We start from the raw sequence: 18607 nt of genomic DNA, 5'->3' as shown, positions 1-18607 counted from the left end.
TAATATATAATGAAATGTAAGAGAGAACTATCAATGAATTGTGAAAGAAAGGATGTGGCAGGAGGGGTCTGATTTTCTATTCGATAGTTCTGTAACAAAACAAAATTGAAGGCCATAAAAATTATGCTCTGTTTGAGCAATAATGATTTTATTGAAAGCATTTTACGTTTAATTTTGTACATTTTTGAGGGGTGATGGATAAAATAGGGATGATGACATGCTAAGATAAAATGTGTCACGTTGGTCACACTAGTGGAAATTCAGAATTTTTTTAAATATTACCTTGTAGAATTAAGAACTTAAAACTTGTATACTATTAAAATATGGATTATTAGCTAAGTGTTTATGCTATTCTAATTGGTATAATATAAACAAAAAGTAGTTGAATAAAATTTTGAATGTAAGACACTAAAACCATGTGTCATGTGCAGTAAAGGGTTAAAACTCCTAACAGAATACATGTTTCTACTTAAATTTTACTGTTTTATTGCCCTATGAATGGTGTCTAACTAATAATCCTACCACACAAGTTGTAAGTCACTCTGTGAACATGTAGTTTACATTACACTATCAAATTAAATAATGCACAAGCTGCTCGCACGCATACCTTGTGGATAATTTTTATTATTTTTCATTATCTGACCTAATAACTCTCTAATTTTTACATTTTAGTTGCTTTTATAATAGTAAATAAAAAGTACACATGAAAAACAAAAAAATAGTATTTACCTGGTTCTTTTTCTTTTTTTGTTGTCATATGTTGATGAAACTTAAATCTACTTTTTTATACTAATTTAGTACTACTGTACTGAATGATTTTTTATTTAATTAAGTAATGTACCTAAAAACACAGAATAATAACATGTAAAAAGCAGACAATGTCCAATAATTATCATAATTTTTCTGGCTTTGTAACTGTTCGATAAGAGCCATTAAAAATCCAGCTAAACACATAATTGTGTTTCTCGTAAGAATAAAGCTTGAAGTAAATGCAAAACGGACATTTCTCTGTACAGAAAACAACATAATATAATGTCATTTGATAGATTAAAACTTTGGCTTTTTATTGGTTATAGCTAATATAGTATTTAGCATCAGAGACGACTACTGAGAGAGAATGTGATGGATGGGCATTGGCAAGTGGGTCTGATTTTGTAGTTTATGGTTCCGTAAAGAAATAAGATTGAAGGCTACAAAAATTATGCTTTGCCTGAGTAATGACTATATTATAATGAGTAATTTATGTTGAATTGTATACTTTGCATAGGTTTGGTAAATAAATTAGAAAAGAGGGAAGACCTAGACATCAAATGTCACAATTCTCATATTAAGGAGATTGAGAGTCTTTTTAAAATATTTCCTTATAAAATTAAGAGCTTAAAATTTATATGATACTAAAATTTCATTTATTAACTATGTTTCATGCCAAATTTATTCGTATACCATGATAACAAAGGAACTTCATTAAATTTTGAATGTAACTCTAAAGAGTCATGACATGTGCACTTTGATCTGCCAGTGGCAAGAGAGTTAAAGTGATGTATTTTTTGCTATGCGTCAAGAACATTTATAATTTGAAGTCACATGGTTGTTGGCAGCATGAAAGTATCTCAACAAGAAAAGTCTTTTAGTACTTCAGAGGTAAATACCTGTTTGAAATTCATTTTAATCCTAAAAATTTAGAATTTAAGTAACAGTAGTTAGTTTTTGTTACACTGTACACTAATTGTGGACAAGGTAAAATAAGGTATTTTTACTTGATATTTTTCAATGGCCCAATGAGGCAACCTAATAGTAATATTTCTTAAAACATATCATTGTCATGGTAGCTAGAGAGTTCTCCAACAACTGGAGTGTTATGAGGATGAATACAAATAAAGTGTTTGAATTTTGTTAATCATTTTTGTTTTTTTTACCTTGTGGTACTTTAGCAGTAAACATTAAATATGAAATTGTAAAAGTTGTACATCTACAATCAACTCACACCATAAATACTTGTCCAGTGTTTATAAGAGCCATGAATATTCTAGTCATACAAAACACCAAGTTACCTAAGGCCAGCACTGTTGAATTAATTAGTGATCAGATAAGTTGCTATTTGACATGTATCTGTATTTTATAATAATTAGTTTTCAGTCTCTCCAAATATGAAAAAATATATAGAATATTGATATCTTTCTTCCCACAAGAATGAAAAACAGCATATAATTTTCTGTGATGCTTTTCCAGTGTCATGACTAGCCAAAAAAGAACACTACTGTTATTCCACATTTACAGATCTAAGTGAGTTAAGTGATGACTTTCTTTGCAAATTGAGACATTACAGATTATCAATTCTTATTTAATTTATATTTTATGCAAAAATTAGTTAATGAGAAGTGACATATTACATGAAACATTTTAACATTAATTCAGTAAAATTTATGACCTATGTTAAGATAGATACCAAAATAGACTGGGGACATGTGAAAGAAGTCTGATGAATAGAAATCTGATTTCTTGATATATTTAGAAAGAAGTTAGGTGTTTTGTGTTTTTTTAGAATACATAATCTTAGTGTTCACTTTCTATTTTCAGCAGAAGTGCCAAATGGTTCAAGTTCTCCAACATACAGACCACCACCAAGAACTAAAGAAATTGCTATTCGAGGACAAACTGTGAAACTGAAATACTGCTTCACATGTAAAATCTTTCGTCCTCCAAGGGCTTCCCATTGTAGTTTATGTGATAATTGTGTAGGTAAGGTATTTACTTTTGAATGGTAGTTGAAAGAATTGACTGTTGTTTTTGCACCCAGTTTAAATATGACAAATATTTTGATTTCTATAGAAACCAATACAATATTTATAAGTTGAAGAAAAAGTAAGTAATATTGGTTGTGATTTTATAAAACATTTCAAGTTTGTCTCATACAGTTTATATTTTTGCAGAATAATTTTATTTTTAGATCAACATTAATTGATCATTGAATTTTCAAGAACAAATATTTTAAATATTTTATAAAACCATAAATAATAAATGTTAATGCCTTGTAAATAGGAAATCTCTGATTTGACATAATGTTACTGAAAAGTTTCAGTTATGTATTTGTTAATTATTTAATAGAAGTTTTTAAGATCCATTCTGTAGATTATTTTTTAACATTGTAGACAGATTTGATCACCATTGCCCATGGGTAGGAAACTGTGTTGGCCGAAGAAATTACAAATACTTCTACATGTTCATTATGTCTTTAGCCTTTCTGTGTGTCTTCATATTTGGCTGTATCATTGCCCATCTTGTCCTAGGTAGGACCATTTTCACCATTCTAAATTAGAACATAATTAATAGTTACACTTATCACTCTCAAATAATGTTTTATGAAAGCATTTATTGTAACAAGTAATTTATTTTGACTGAATTAAATTCACACTAATACAGTTTATGTACTTATTTGTTTATGTAAAGTATTAACAACTAAAGGAACTTTGTGCAATTTTAAAATTTCTTATGTGATAAAGTTCTTCTAAAAATAAATATAATTCTGAAATTTCAAGCAGGCTTATATTTGAAAGATCCAATAATAAATAGCCAATGATAAATATAAATGCATGTCTGTCTAGAATATCCTGCTGTTAGTTGCTTTTTTTAAAAATAATTTCTGTTAGGTTTCTTGAACAAAGTAAGGTGGTGTGTGTTCTTTTAATTCATAGGTTATTGTTACTCTTTGTAACTATATATGAAATTATTTCGTACAGTATAACAGTATAAAATTTGTGCATACTAATTGAAGAATATATATATATATATATACAGTACCAATAGTAAATAAAACCTATTATGATTTCCATTTCTACCCAAATTGGTCTCACTTACACACCTGTATTTAGTGATAAGAGCAATAGATTTTGCTGCAGTTGGAAAGATTGTAGGTTACATTAATGAAAAGTTGCACAGTTCCAAGGTTGAGCAGCTTTGGGTTATGATTATCAGACATATAACCAACAACCATCACTTTAGTAACCCCCAACAGTGATTTTCTTCTTGTTGAATAGCTTTGTTTCTTCTCCTGCTATGTGCTAGCTATCACTTCACGTACTCAACATCATTCACTTGTTTCTTCTCCTGCTATGTGCTAGCTATCACTTCACGTACTCAACATCATTCACTTGTTTCTTCTCCTGCTATGTGCTAGCTTGAATGATGTTGAGTACGTGAAGTGATAGCTAGCACATAGCAGGAGAAGAAACAAGTGAATGATGTTGAGTACGTGAAGTGTTAGCTAGCACATAGCAGGAGAAGAAACAAGTGAATGATGGTGAGTACGTGAAGTGACCTATGTGCTAGCTATCACTTCACGTACTCAGAATGATGGTGAGTACGTGAAGTGATAGCTAGCACATAGCAGGAGAAGAAACAAGTGAATGATGGATTTGTTTCTTCTCCTGCTATGTGCTAGCTATCACTTCACGTACTCACCATCATTCATTTACTATCTGATGGAATATTTTAATCAATAAATAAAACAGTTATGTTTTTCATCCATAAATTTCTTCTTAGGTAACCTGTGTCTGTGTTTTGCCATTCTTAAAAATCCTAGAATATGCATAAGATGTTTGATATCATTATGCTATTTCATTTTGTATGTTTTAGCAGATAGTTCTACTGTTGAAACCCAAAATTTCCTATTATTTTGACCCTGTTGTGGAGCTAGAAGAGGTATTTTGCTTTTTCCTTGCTTCTTTGAAATTGTTTTTTTTTCTTTTCTTGATTTGACTATTCGAAGAAAATCTTACCTTATTATCTTTTATGAAAGTTTCTTTAAATGTGTTGAGATATTTTTAGGTCCTGAGATGCAACTTTTTAGGCAACAAGCTTTGCTAAAACACAAGCACCCTGCCCCTTTTCTCGCAGTTAAGGGTATCTTGTTGTAGTCATATATACACTTGCTGCACTGCTAACATTCTAGTACAAGTTTTTGAAGAAAGTGTGTTTGAGTGAAATATTAGAAACAAATGATTCCCAGAAGCCAATTTTCAGCAAAAACTTGCTCCCACACACCCTACAAAAGTCACTGTTGCTTTCTAAGTGCTGCTGTCTTTCAGAGTTAGAGTACACCATCTGAGTCATCATGAAATAAACTATTCTGACAAACTTTCATGAAATGCAATAAAATTCCAGTTTTCTCAGCCTCTTGAAGGTGGGAATTTTCCCACAATTATTTCTTTTATCTCCAATCTCGGAAAAAAGGAGTAAGTGAAAATGTTGTTTGAAAAACAATATTTTTTAGGCCCAATTACAGTTTAATTAGTAAGCCTGATAAATTACAGTGAAATTCTGTGATATTAATAGAGTAATTTATAATTTTTTGTCTTACATCTTCCAAGTGCAAAATTTGGCAAGGCTTAGCTTGCAAGGTACGGCGTGCCAGGTATGGCAAGTGTGTACAAACTTTTTTACAATCATAAGTAGTGGAGATCATTGTTTTCTATATTTCTTTATTTAGTGTTCCATGTTTTAAGAAAAACAACTGAAAATTAAGAATTTATTTGTAAATAGTAATAATGTATATACATGTAGTGTATTATAACCGAAATGTGATTGTATTTTACAAAATACTGGTCTGCTAGAACAAAGCCAAGGCAAATCACTTTGTAAAGACCAGTTTTATACTATTGGATATGGTAACATTGCAACTTCTGTAATATTAGTCAGACACAGTGACAGTTCAATAAAATATATATATAAATATATATAGATGTATAATGTTATGAGATTTAAGCTATTTAGACTGAACCTTTGTGGCTTCATATTATGAGTTCTAGTCATCCTAGAATGGGGTCTGGCATGGCCAGGTGGTTAGAGCACTTGACTCGCAGTCTGCAGGTCATGGGTTTGAAAACCCCCGTCCCACCAAACATGCTCACACTTTCAGTCGTGTGGGCATTATTATGTGACGGTCAATGCCACTTTTCGTTGGTAAAAGAGTAGCCCAAGAATTGACAGTGGGTAGTGATGACTAGCTGCCTTCCCTCTAGTCTTTCACTGCTAATTTAGGGATGGCTAGCTCATATAGCTCTCATGTAGCTTTGCACAAATTCAAAACAAACCAAACCATTCTAGAATGAAAAAGTGTAATTTATATCTATTTCCTAAATTTTTATTGTGGTTACGTGGTCAGTCAAATCGACCAAACCCATACAGAGATACAATAGTGAAAATAACAGATAAGATATAATGTTTTATTTAAAAATGTTTGATAATTATCTGGAGGTTATAGAGATTTTGCATGTTGAAATATGACAATTTTCTGATGCATAAAAGTATTTTTAATCTTAAAATCAAAATTACTTTGCATGTTCAATAGTCAACAATCGCATGTCACAAGATTTTACTTAGTTAAATTTAAAATTCAATTAAGCTATTTTATGATCAATGTTTGTCAATGAAATCAGCATTAAAATGTACATTGTAGTTCAAAGTTTTATATTATCCAAGTTTTAATTATTTTATTTCAGAAGAAACCTTAAAGAACAATTGTTAAAGTTTTGTTTTATTCTCTCTGGCTCCACAAGTTTAGAAAATGTTAAATTTGTATCTTTCAAGTGTGAATAGTTCTTGCTGTACTTCCGTGTATAGTAAGAATCTAGGTTAATTGATCTGTTTATACATTCTACTTTCAAGGTCTGTGGGGCATGTTGAGAAAAAGGAGAAATAAATTTCTCTGAACTCTTGACAGATGCCACGCCTACTTTGTACACATTGTGTCGGATTTCTCAGCCAGTTATACTTAGTTGAGCTAAATATTTATAAATAATGGAAAAGAGTGCTTTTTGAAGTATGTTCTCTTAATGGTTATTTTAAATTTGGCATGAAGAATTATATAGAGAATTAGTCAAACTACTCTTAGCATTGTTGCTGCTTTGTCCCAGCCACTTTACCTAGAAATATGCTAGTTAGATAGACAGTTGTATTGATTTGAGGTTCTATATTTTACTTAATTGTGTATTATTTATGTTTTAAGATGCATATTTGAAAGGTTTAGTAATTTTTTTTTATATATGGCAATGCCTCTTTGGTTCACAAGGGATAGTGTAATATGCGAATGCCACCACATTCTGCCAAGGTCTAGAGTTTCTCTGCCTACTGTACAATAATATTGGCTGGGGATGCCCATTAACATGTGTCGCGATAAATAACAGAGCTAAAGGACAGGAAAGGATAATAAAACATTAAAATAAATTATATGTAAAAATGTAAAGACACAAAAAAGTTGTTTTTTGAAAATTATTTCATTAAATATTAAAGGTATGTACATTTTTCCTACGTGTGGTATATTACAAGTTGACGATAATAGCTACAGTTAGTAATATCATAGAGAAAGTAAGAAATATATATATAATCATTTAACTTAAATTAGCTAGAACCTTCATATTCACTTTGTAGATTCTAGGGGTTATGCAAATGAAATTTCAAACCAATAAGTTGGAAAAAAAGCTTTTTTTTTATACTCCTGTTGTTTTGTTGGTAATGTGAAAGGCTATTTTGGTACACTCCCATAAACTTAGAGTTAAAAGTTATAGTGTAAAAACTATATCAAGCACAAAATGATTATGAGGTCAATCCCTGGGACTGAGCCAGTAGTGTGAGAGTTAATCGTTTAATAGGCACATCAAGTATGTCGGGTTCTTTTCTGTTAGTGCAGTTTCAAGTTAACGATTATTTGGTTACACATAACTATTATAAATACAAGCAGCTACATTGACTAGTTTTATAATCAGTCACTACTTGTGTGCTTTATATTTTGAGTGGATGATTTCCGAACTTATATGTTCGTGCCACAGGATGCTCATTTGAAGAAGCATTATTTGCTTGTTATTTGTGCTAAATATTGCTTCCAATTGGAACTATATTAACAATCATAATACATATATGTATTTTTTTGTCATAAAATATTTTTTATTATTGTATTTTCCACAAAATACAAAATATGTAATATCATTTGTATTTCTTCTTAGAAATGTATTATCAAATTTTTTTTGTCAAGAGTCACCAAATAACCTATATCATAACTATCACAATTTCTGTGTTTACTAGTGTATATGCCTAAGATGTGTATGAAAGAAATGCTAATTTTTCATGTCATCAAACATTTTTTTGAAAAATAAGTACAGCAACTACTAGGCCATTTAGATTGAAATTCAATTTTGTGTTTAATAACACTTGTGTTTCTTTATTTCTTTTATAGTTTCCAGGAAAACAAACTTTCTTGAAGCTGTTAAAGAATCACCAGCAAGATATCCTTATAGTGTGTGTACCTCATTATAGAGTGTTGTACCTTTGCTTATTTTAGAATTAATAAAATGATGTTAGTAGTCCTGTAGCTGAATGTAATACAGGAATAGAACTTTTTCTACATTAAGCTGTATACAGAGTATAATGAAGTTGCAAAAGCTCGCATAGAAACTAAGTTAAATTTGGTTGCTCATTTGGCATTTATATCATAAATTTTGTGTGGTTACAAGAGGTTGATTAAATTTGGCAGAAATTCTAACAACTTTTGTTTTTTTCTGAAAGAAAAAATATATTTTATCTACAAAAATATCATATACTCAATGACAGTGCCAATGATTATTTATGTTTATTTGTCTAAGAAAACTTTTTTTTTTTCTACTTTGGGGGAAACGACAAAATATTAACAAAATCTTTAAATCATCTTTTTTCATATAGTTAATTTTGGCTGTCAAGTTATAATAAGCTATTGGATACAATTAGTATTATCGTATTTTTGTTAAGAATTGTGTGATTTTTTTGTTATTCACCAACAGTGTAGCCAGTTAGCAAGACATTTCATTTTATAATGCTGCTTTTCCTGTTTTTTGTTTCATAGTTTATATGTTTGGTTTATTGAAGAAATTAATTTTTTATTTTTAACATTATTCGTGCAGTGTGTATATGTACAAATATGCCTGAACTTTTTTCTTTAACTTTCCCACTGTTGTGGAAGGTGTGGTATGTTTTTTTTCAGTTTGGTCAATCCTAGGTCTAGCAGGATTTCACACATACTTGACTACTTCAAACCAAACAACGAATGAAGATGTAAGTACCATTATTAATGGTATAGTCACATTGTTAAGACAATGCCAATGTTATTTATGTTAATTAATAAATACTTGGCTGCCTCAAGCCAGGCAAGAAACACAGTGGTGGTGATTACAATTGTCACTGATATGAGCAAAATAACAGTGTTGAGGGTACTGTTATAACTAAAGGAACATAATGATTAATTTTATCACCTATGCAAGATAAATAATGTAGTGATGAGTACCATTATCACTGATACAGTGTTATGGGTATTGATATCACTCATGCTACTAAATTGATATGATAGGTGACGTTTACAATGTAATTAAAAGTACTTTTACCACTAATACAAATCAAGACAAGAAACAGTCCTGTGAATATTTCTGTTACTTTTTTTACTAAATTAGTTTAACAATGTAGTTTCTGTATCTTGTGTAAATTTCAGAAAAAGCCAAAGTTGAGAATGGGTTATACACGTATTGTTCTAATTGATACTACAAAATTATTCAAATATTCCAGTTTTTTTACTATGTTTGTTGTCAGAAGCAGCTGTTTCAACACTTATTTTCTACTAATGTAAAGATCTCCACACTTCTTTTTATACTTTGAATTTTATGTCACTCTGTGTGGTGTTTATGTTTAGAGAACAGAGAGGTTTATTTGTGCACTAGTAACTTCTCTGATGATAGATCTGTCGCTTAAGTATTTCTCATACAGAAGAATTTCTTGCTTACAATTCTGTATGAAAAATTAATTAAACTGATATCACAACTGAATTAGAGAATCATTTGAATCTCATCATGACTTCACTTTTAATTAAGTGTAACAAGAAGAGTCTATTTGAGATATGAATTTGTTTTATTTATTTAGATCAAAGGTTCCTTCTCCAACCGAAGAGGACGGGATGTTTTTAATCCTTATAGTCAAGGATCATTTATCAGCAACTGTGTTACAGTATTATGTGTGGCATCCCCTCCTAGGTATGAAATAGAACACTTTATGAAACAAATGACAGTTACATATTACTTGTATGTTTATTACTTTTGATAGATTCCATACTACATTTGTAATTACAATTATTGAATCTCAGAACATTAAAGAGTATATTCCACAGAACTGTATAGAATATTGCAAACTTGTATGTGTATTGCAGCATCTGTCAACTTATTTTTTATTGTAAGTTTTGTGAGGAATACCTCTGTTATGTATATTGCCGTAGCGTCATCTCTGCAGATTAGAATAGTTATAAAATATTTTGTGTAGGAATAAGCTGTGTTAAATATAACAATCTTTATTAAAGGTATTGTGGTTTCAAAATTTTCTATCTCAAACTTATTTACCAGTGTAATAGACAGAAGAGGATACATGGTTCCTGAAGGAAGTATTTCAGGCCCAGGAAATTATGGAGCAGTGAAAGTGGGTCACCTCAAGGTGTGTTGAACTTTTATGGTGCATTCTCTTTTATGTATTTGTTGTATGCAAGCTCATCTATTTTCTGTTGGTTGCTTGTACCAGCTCTGATTTGTTATACCTTGTTTTCTGTAATATTAGATTCTTTGTCGTTTATTTTATTTAGTACTTATACATCTATCAAGTTGCTTTATTATAATTTTAAAATAGTACCTTATTTTTTATTTCATATTTTCAAAAAATTATTTTTTGCCTTTTGCCTTTTTTAGTAGGTAGAAAGATTTAATATTGTAACCAAGTGTTCAATACAAGCTACAAAAGAGCTGTTGTCTAAAAGTACTACTATAAGTTTTAGAGTGCAGTAACTAAAGAGGTCTTTGTTATTGTTGCATATAGGAATATCATATTTATAAAATTGAGTTTTCTTTGCGTGATGACAACTTTTGTGTACAAGGTAACCAATAACTGTCCAGTCAATTCAACACGTCTTTTGTATGGTTTGTGCTTTTGTATTACATAAACAAACCTACTGGGTTAAATAATTGGGAACGTGAGATGAACTTTCTACATATGCAACTTCTACAAGTTAAATATCATATTTTTGTATAAGATATTTGTATGAATTTTCAGCTTTGAAAATTCAAAAAAATTTCATTGTGATAAATTTTCAAGAAACAATTAAAAATTCATGCCTTTATTGTATATTTTATTTATTGATTTTATGGCTTTCCACATCCTATAAAAATTTCCTATAAAGTTTTTATTTTATAAAACTGTAAATCTTATCTAAGTTTTGATTTGAAAAACTCCACTTAGTTTCACTGTGTTTACTGTCAATTGCACACAGTAAAAAAACTTTTTTTCCCCATACCAAACTTATAATTAACCTGTTCTTTTGTAAGCTGTTAATCAGAAGGTTTCATTTAATATTCTTGATAAATTTTACACCCTTTTTGTATTCATTCATAATATATATATATATATATATTTACATTTCTTTTGGGTGATTTTTTGGCCTATTGTAAACAAGGTCTAACACACCAGCCTTGTTAGCAAAACAAAACTTGACACAGTCAAGTGAAAGATGATTCAACTAAGCCTACCTGAATTCATTCCATCAACAATATATCCTGTCAAAATTCATTATCATAATTCAAATGATATATAAAATGATAAAGCAAGCTTTAAAAAATTCAGGACAGTGACCGTAGCAAATATTGTTCACAGATATCTTCATGCAACATATCAAGTTAACCTTTTATCACTTTTATCTGATCTCTACACAAACCTCTACTGAACTAGAAAGTATGTCAGCTTTCACAGCTCAAAATAATGGAAAGAGAGCTTTCATGATGTGTTTAGGCCAGTTGCCTTGACTTTTTGAAGCTGAGATACAGACAATTACATTACATCATGACAGCCGAGATGGAGAAACAGTGATTGGCTAAAGATTGATAACACTACACTTCTAATCAAGTTACAAGGACGAATTAGTACTATTTTGTTCAAAATTATTATAATTTTCCTCATAGAAGGTTCTGAATACCATATTGTTCTCAGAAGAAAAAAAAAACATGTCATTCACATACACTAATTATATATTTTATTCAGATCTCACTGAAATTGACCCAAAATCAAAATATGCAATTTTTTGTAATTTCTATATATAAAGCAAATAAACTTTTATTGAATAAATTTCAAATGTGAAGTTTTTTGTTTTGCTTTTTTATGTGTGAAGAAACTATTACAAGTTTATTTTCTATGATTTTGCTAATACAGTGGTTCAGTTTATCTTCGAGGTGTACTCTGACTATCTGGACACAAAATAGTTAAACTAGGATTAGTCTGTTATAGAATAATTTTTCATTACTGCTACAATTCTATAACTAACAATAACTATAAAGGAGTTCTTCCTTAATGCCACAGCAGTGATAAAGTTGAGCTATTTGGGTGAAATCCAGCTTGAAAAGAAGAATGATTTTTTATTAACACAAGTCTTACTGCTTTGTAACAGTCACTAGATGATCAGAAAGTGAATTGTCATGTATAATTCACTTAAGTCTGTATGTGTAAAACTTCAGTATTAAGAAAAAAAATTGTGAATGATGTCTTATGTTTATTGCTTATTCATTAGAACTTTTAACATGCAAAATCCTAAAGTAATTTATTCTGTTTGAAGTAAGTTTCTTAAGTTTTAGATAACAAGCTGAACTAGTGTTAAGTATTTTTTTATTCTAGTTTGTTAAAATGTGTTAATTCATGCTTAAAAATTTTCAATTTTATAGAATTAATATTGTGTTTGTAGAATGGAACTCCAGGTGCTACAGCTACTTTAACCAGCCAGATAAATACTTCTCAAGGTTATCCAAATCCTCTTCCATTCATACAGTCTACTAATGGCAGTTTACGTGGTATCCGGGATGGAACGTACCAAAATATTGGTTCACCAGGTAAGGCTCAGCTCTTTCTTTTTTATTCAAATCTCTGATAATCTAGTAAATACTTTAATGAAAATATAAAATAACATTGTAGGTTCTCATTATATAGATTTGTACTAAAATATGTGTTGTAACCATTTCTCTGATGTCTGGAATGATACTTAGGAGAATGAATGAAATGTTAGGTTCAGTACTGTGGAAGTGTATCCAGTTCTCTGTTACATAATAAAAACTTGTTATAAGAAACATTGCAGGGTTAGGCACATGTTTTGTATATGTACAGCTCAATTCCATGTTTCATTGTACAAAACTTGTTAAAAGAAGTAATGCAGTGTTGAAGGTGAATACTGTGTATATGTAATATCCAGTTCACTTTTTGGTATGAAACTAGTTAGAAAATGTAAACTTTGATGAGCACTGTATGTGGTATGGTATTCATTCCATTGATAAATGGTATAAATCTTGTTAGGAAAAAGAATACAAAGTTCAGCTCTTTACTGTGTATGTATGATGTTCAGTTCTTTTGTATGAAGTATGGAACTTGTTAAAGAATAGGTTCAGCTTTGTGTATGTATATTAGGGATGTGTTACTATGAACATTAGATGATTATCTTTAAGTTGACAGTAATCAGTGATTATTTTTAACTCTTGGTATACGAACTTGATCATTTTGACCAACCTTGTAACGACAGTCTTTAATATTTTTTACTAAAGATTTGTCTGTGAATTTACAAATCCTTTGCTAAGTCAGTCTGAATGCAAGGTGATTTTCATGCTAAGAATGAAAATATTTCTTTTCATCTTATAGTTTCATATTTTATTTGCATAACTTCTTTTAAAGAAATATCACAAGTTTTTTCAGTAAAACTGTGTATTTTATCTGTTATTTTCTCTACCCTAATACTAACTATAGCAAAATCAACACTGTATGGTAAAATGAAAAGTTGAAAAATTCAAAATAAATCTAAATTACCCTATTACTCAATCTGATCAGGTAAATGTTCTTCAATTAAATTTTCTGTAACCTCTGTTAAATTACTTAATACTACCAATAAGTTATCAATTAACACATTGATATCTGCTCAGACATAACTTTGTTAACTCACAATACATTCAAGTTCTAACTACGTTAATCGACTGAGAGAGAGAGATAGCAATCATTACTTACATAGAGCTTGAGTGGGAAATGTTGGACATCTTCAACTTTGTTCTGGGTTCAGGATCAGGTAACATCTTCATCCACAACTGGTTGTTTGATTTTTTTTAATGAGCCAAAAGACTGACTTTTAGCCCCAAAACATATCTTTTAATACAAATTTCTTTAGTACTGTTATGATTCTCCTGGACGAATTTTTTGACTCATTGTAATTCTGGAAACTAAAACCAAAACTAATTCAATAATTGGTTATGATCAAAGATGATAAGTTGGCAGCCTATTTGCATGTATTTCTTTTCGTCCTCTTGAGATCAAAGTTCCGCCTACAATCTCTAATTTCCTTACTAATTCCTTTTATGGAAGTTGTATCCAGTTTCTAATGAAGTAATATTAACCTTTCTCATAGCTTTCTTTCTGCTGCAGGAGTGTTGGTTTATAGATAACGTAAACAGTTTATTCTCCATACTGCCTAGAATGCATCTTAGCCTATACTTGACTTATATATTTCCTTTCTTGGTCAAGCATCATTGTGTAACTTCTTGTATGCATTCATTAGATTTGCCCACTCTTTCTTCATATTGCATGTATGTGTATCATATCTGGAATTTTGTAAAATTTTATTTCTCCTTTGTCGAGGCATTTGAATATAGCGTAAAATGCCTTAAATACCTCATAGGCAGTCTTCTCACTATGATGTGATTCAAGGTTCAGTTAGCTCTTGAAGATTAGAAATGTCCTAGATTTTTAAGCTTACATAGCTTCCTCTTTTTTAAGTGGGAATTAAAGATTTATCTTATGAATCTTTTTTTCTCTTTTGTATTTGGTATAATCAATGCTAGCCTTGATTGCAAAGGTTGAGTATGTTATATTATACCGATTTTGGAGCCTCACCTTGTTGCCCTGCTCAGTCATGCTCTATATGATCACTGTGCATTTTTAAAATTAGCCCTGCTACATTGTTTCCATTCTAAAAAAAACACCCTTCCTCTCTGCCTGCTCTCCATAATCCATCTAATATATGAAGATAACTGTTTTAGTGTGCCACTTTTAACAGTCTGATTGTACCGAAATCCATAGCACAAATACCTGTTTCATTCCTCAGCTGCTTGAGGTATGCAAAGTTTGAATGGATATGTCATGGAAGCAACTTTTGTTGCTTTTCCAGAAAAACATGGTCTTAATTTTTACAAATTAAGTTATTTTACTAGATTTAAAAGTAAGTGAGAGTAATGTTCAAAATATTACCATTAAAATAATTTTGACTTGTTGATATGTCAAGGGTTCATTTAAATAACTTAATTATGTTAATAAGCTTGCAGTACAAAATCGTGAATTTTTCACAAATACATAAAAATTCCCCATTGAAAATATTTCACATATGTTTATTCTTCACTACTGTACATGTAATACCATGTGTGAAACCTGAAAGCTTGTAATCTAATAAAGTCAGCAAAATGTCAGTCCCCATACCGAAATATCATTAATCATGTTTTGAAACTTGCACCTAAACTTTTGCCATAATGTTATTCATTTCAGGTAGTTTAATCATTTTAGTAACACCCCTACAAGGTCATCGAAATACTGAAACAACACAAGCCGTGATCAAACTCAGCATAATTAGCTGTTTTTGATAGAGTATTGAATTTAAAAAATTATATACAGTCTGATGAAGTAGAAACCAACTGAGCATTTAATAAAACAATATAGCAAGTCCTTGTGTAATAGACTTATTACAACATCAGCATAAATATAAAATAATGATTAAGATCTTTACAATTTTACACTATTTATCTGAAATAATAAACAAGTCATTTAAAACTTAATTTAAATTAAATTTTGTTAATTTTTGGCAAACAATTATAGGCTAATTTGTGAAATAAATTATTTACCACAAAAAGAGATATAACAGATATTTTACATATAATAGAAATTAGAAGAAAGAAAGACAGGTGTTATTTATTTATTTATTTCTGCAGAACAGAAACCTTGGAATAAATAAGTTGCCAGTAAAACACTAGCAATGATTCAGCATACAAAATGTCTGAAAGACAAACTGTTGTGTAAAAAATCTATTATATGATATATGTCACTTGCACACTCATGTGAGCTTTGATAACTTTATTGATGATGTAAATTTGGCACATGAAGAAGCTTATATTATAAGTTCACAATTTTGCAATATTCCTCGTAAAGCTGTGTCTCTGCAAATAAGTGACAAACACATTAACTCTTTCCATACAGTAAGGTCAAAGTATGCATGTCATGACCTTTTACATTGTTACATACAAAACTTAACCAAACAATTTTATTATTAATGTATATTAATACATATGTCATGAAATGTAGTTTTATTAACTTTTCTCAATATTATCTAAGTTTAATTTCATTATTTCAAAAAGAAATACTTAAATAATCTTCATTTTTCTGTTTCACATAATGCAAATATGCATTTTAGAATACAAAATATATAAGTTAGTAGAATAGAATGTCCCAAAAATTATAAAATTTATACAGCTTTCTACATTAGCTATATGTAGGTTAAAAAGATTCCATTACTGTTCAGAGCACTAAATTTGATCAACACAAACCACTAACAGCTTTTGATAGCAAAACTGTACGATTTATGTAGAGGAGAACATGCACTTTCTATTTGTTATAAGCATGTCCTTCAGCCATGTTAAGTTATATAAGCAAAGAATCTCACTGATATTTTAGAAAATTAATAAGGTAGGAGGTCCAAATATTAGACTTTTGCTTGTATTACATATAGTGTGTGTTTTGAATTAGTTCGAAACTGCTACAGTTTTTTGAATGTTAGAAAATTCTGAATAGGAGAAACTGGAGCTTAGAAGAAAGCTACATTAATTTTTTTGGATACCCAAATTTGTTAAACCCTATAAGGCTTAGAGAAGGACGTTTAAGATTTTTACTCCAATACAAATGGCCTCATTATGGAGTGAATAGTACAGATTCTTGTTTTTTATGTACGTATTTTTTCACAAAAGTAGAGTTTATAAACTTTTCAGCCATAACTTAACAAAACTGCTGTAAAATAATGTCTAAATTTTCACTATGTTGAGCAAAGTGTGTAATAGCTAATCAGCTGTCTATTTGAGTTCTTGCTTTTGATATGAGGATAATTGTTGTAGTGGGTACAAAGTACATCAGTAAATCCATAAATTTAAAAGTAAACAGATGTGATAAGGTTAACATAAGGAATTTAGAACTTTCTAAATAATATTGCAAACTGTGCAGAGGAAAAAATGGCTTTCATTTTATTTCATATTTTTCATTCCACTAATGATTTCTTTACAATTTGTTTTAGGGTAGAGAAAAATAGGGATAAAATACAAAGTTTTACTAAAAAAAATATATTTATTTAGGAGGTTCTAAAGGTTGTGTAAATGAAACTTGAAACTAAGACGAAAATAAGTATATTTATTTTTCGCATGAAAATCTCCTTGTGCATAATTTTCCAGTTTCATGGTTGGTCAAATTAACCAACTTTGTTTTTATAGAATTGATATGGTCCAAGTTTCTCTTAAGTATTACATCAACTAATAATAGTGTCTGTTAAGCTACAGAATTAAAGTTGTTTATTAGGTTATGAGGCATACAAAGGAAAGAGACATAACATAATTGTGTCAGATATACTGCTGAGACTTATTTGTAGGGATGAAATTATAAGTTGATCATGCTAGGCTTAGGTTAACCCTTTCTCTACAGGAAGGTCAGAATGTGCATGACATGACCTTTTACAGATTTACATTCAAAATTTAATTAAACTGCTTTATTCTCAATTTATATGAATAAACTTGGCATCAAAAAATAGTTAATAAACCAAATGTTAATATTATATAAGTTTGAGTTCTTAAATTTATAAGGAAATATTTAAAAAATCTTCAATCTTCCCAGTTTAAGTATTGTGGCATTTGTTCTTTAGGTCTTCCCTCTTCTCTAATTTATTTACCACCTATCTCTGAAATACAGAATTTAATGTAAATTACTCATTATAATATAGATATTACCAGGGCAAAACCTAAGTTTTATAGCCATCAGTCTTATTTGTTTACAGAGAAATAAACTGGAAAATCATACCCACTTACTATGCCCATCTTGTGTATTCTCTTTCACAAATTGCCAGTAATTCTTTCTGATATTTTGTACTATATCATTTATAACTAATTGAAAGGCAATGTTTTAATATATCAAATGATGTATAAAGCTATGTTGGTTTCAAAGTATTATCAATTTTGTCTTAAGTTTGAAAGATCAAGCAGCATAGTGAATTAACTTAAGCCTCTCTTGTACTAGTTAAGAAGCCAATTAAATTCTACTAGTTATAAGAAATTTCATGCTTTGCACATTTATTATTCTGTGGTCTTAGATGTAAAAGAAAACACAAATACTTAATGTGTTAAATAACATAATGATATTAATAAGCTCTCACTACGAAATGTAGTATCAAACATTAGTTAATGGTGTATTTCCTTATATTTCAAATATAAAACACTCTCACACACACACGCACGTGTGTGCT

General features: G+C 29.8%; 1 protein-coding gene across 4 annotated transcripts in view; it reads left to right on the top strand.

Annotated features, from left to right (window-relative positions):
- LOC106461809 (probable palmitoyltransferase ZDHHC14) overlaps nt 1-18607 on the top strand; it is a 91298-nt gene that overhangs the window by 32955 nt on the left and 39736 nt on the right. For 3 of the 4 annotated variants that reach the window (XR_002611086.1, XM_022388888.1, XM_022388890.1), the window contains exons 3-9: nt 2578-2739; nt 3150-3287; nt 8228-8276; nt 8976-9078; nt 9934-10043; nt 10407-10494; nt 12779-12923. Coding sequence is in view for 3 of the 4 variants with exons in the window: in XM_022388888.1 (XP_022244596.1) it covers nt 2578-2739; nt 3150-3287; nt 8228-8276; nt 8976-9078; nt 9934-10043; nt 10407-10494; nt 12779-12923 (795 nt within the window). In the remaining variant the exon portion in view is untranslated. The remainder of the gene's footprint in view (nt 1-2577; nt 2740-3149; nt 3288-8227; nt 8277-8975; nt 9079-9933; nt 10044-10406; nt 10495-12778; nt 12924-18607) is intronic. The other variant, XM_022388889.1, reaches the window with a different exon arrangement.

Source organism: Limulus polyphemus, unplaced genomic scaffold (genome assembly GCF_000517525.1).
Source record: "Limulus polyphemus unplaced genomic scaffold, Limulus_polyphemus-2.1.2 Scaffold1036, whole genome shotgun sequence".
Taxonomy (NCBI): Eukaryota; Metazoa; Arthropoda; class Merostomata; order Xiphosura; family Limulidae; genus Limulus; species Limulus polyphemus.
The sequence above is the reverse complement of the archived record's forward strand: the minus strand, read 5'-3'. Positions and strand labels throughout refer to the sequence as shown.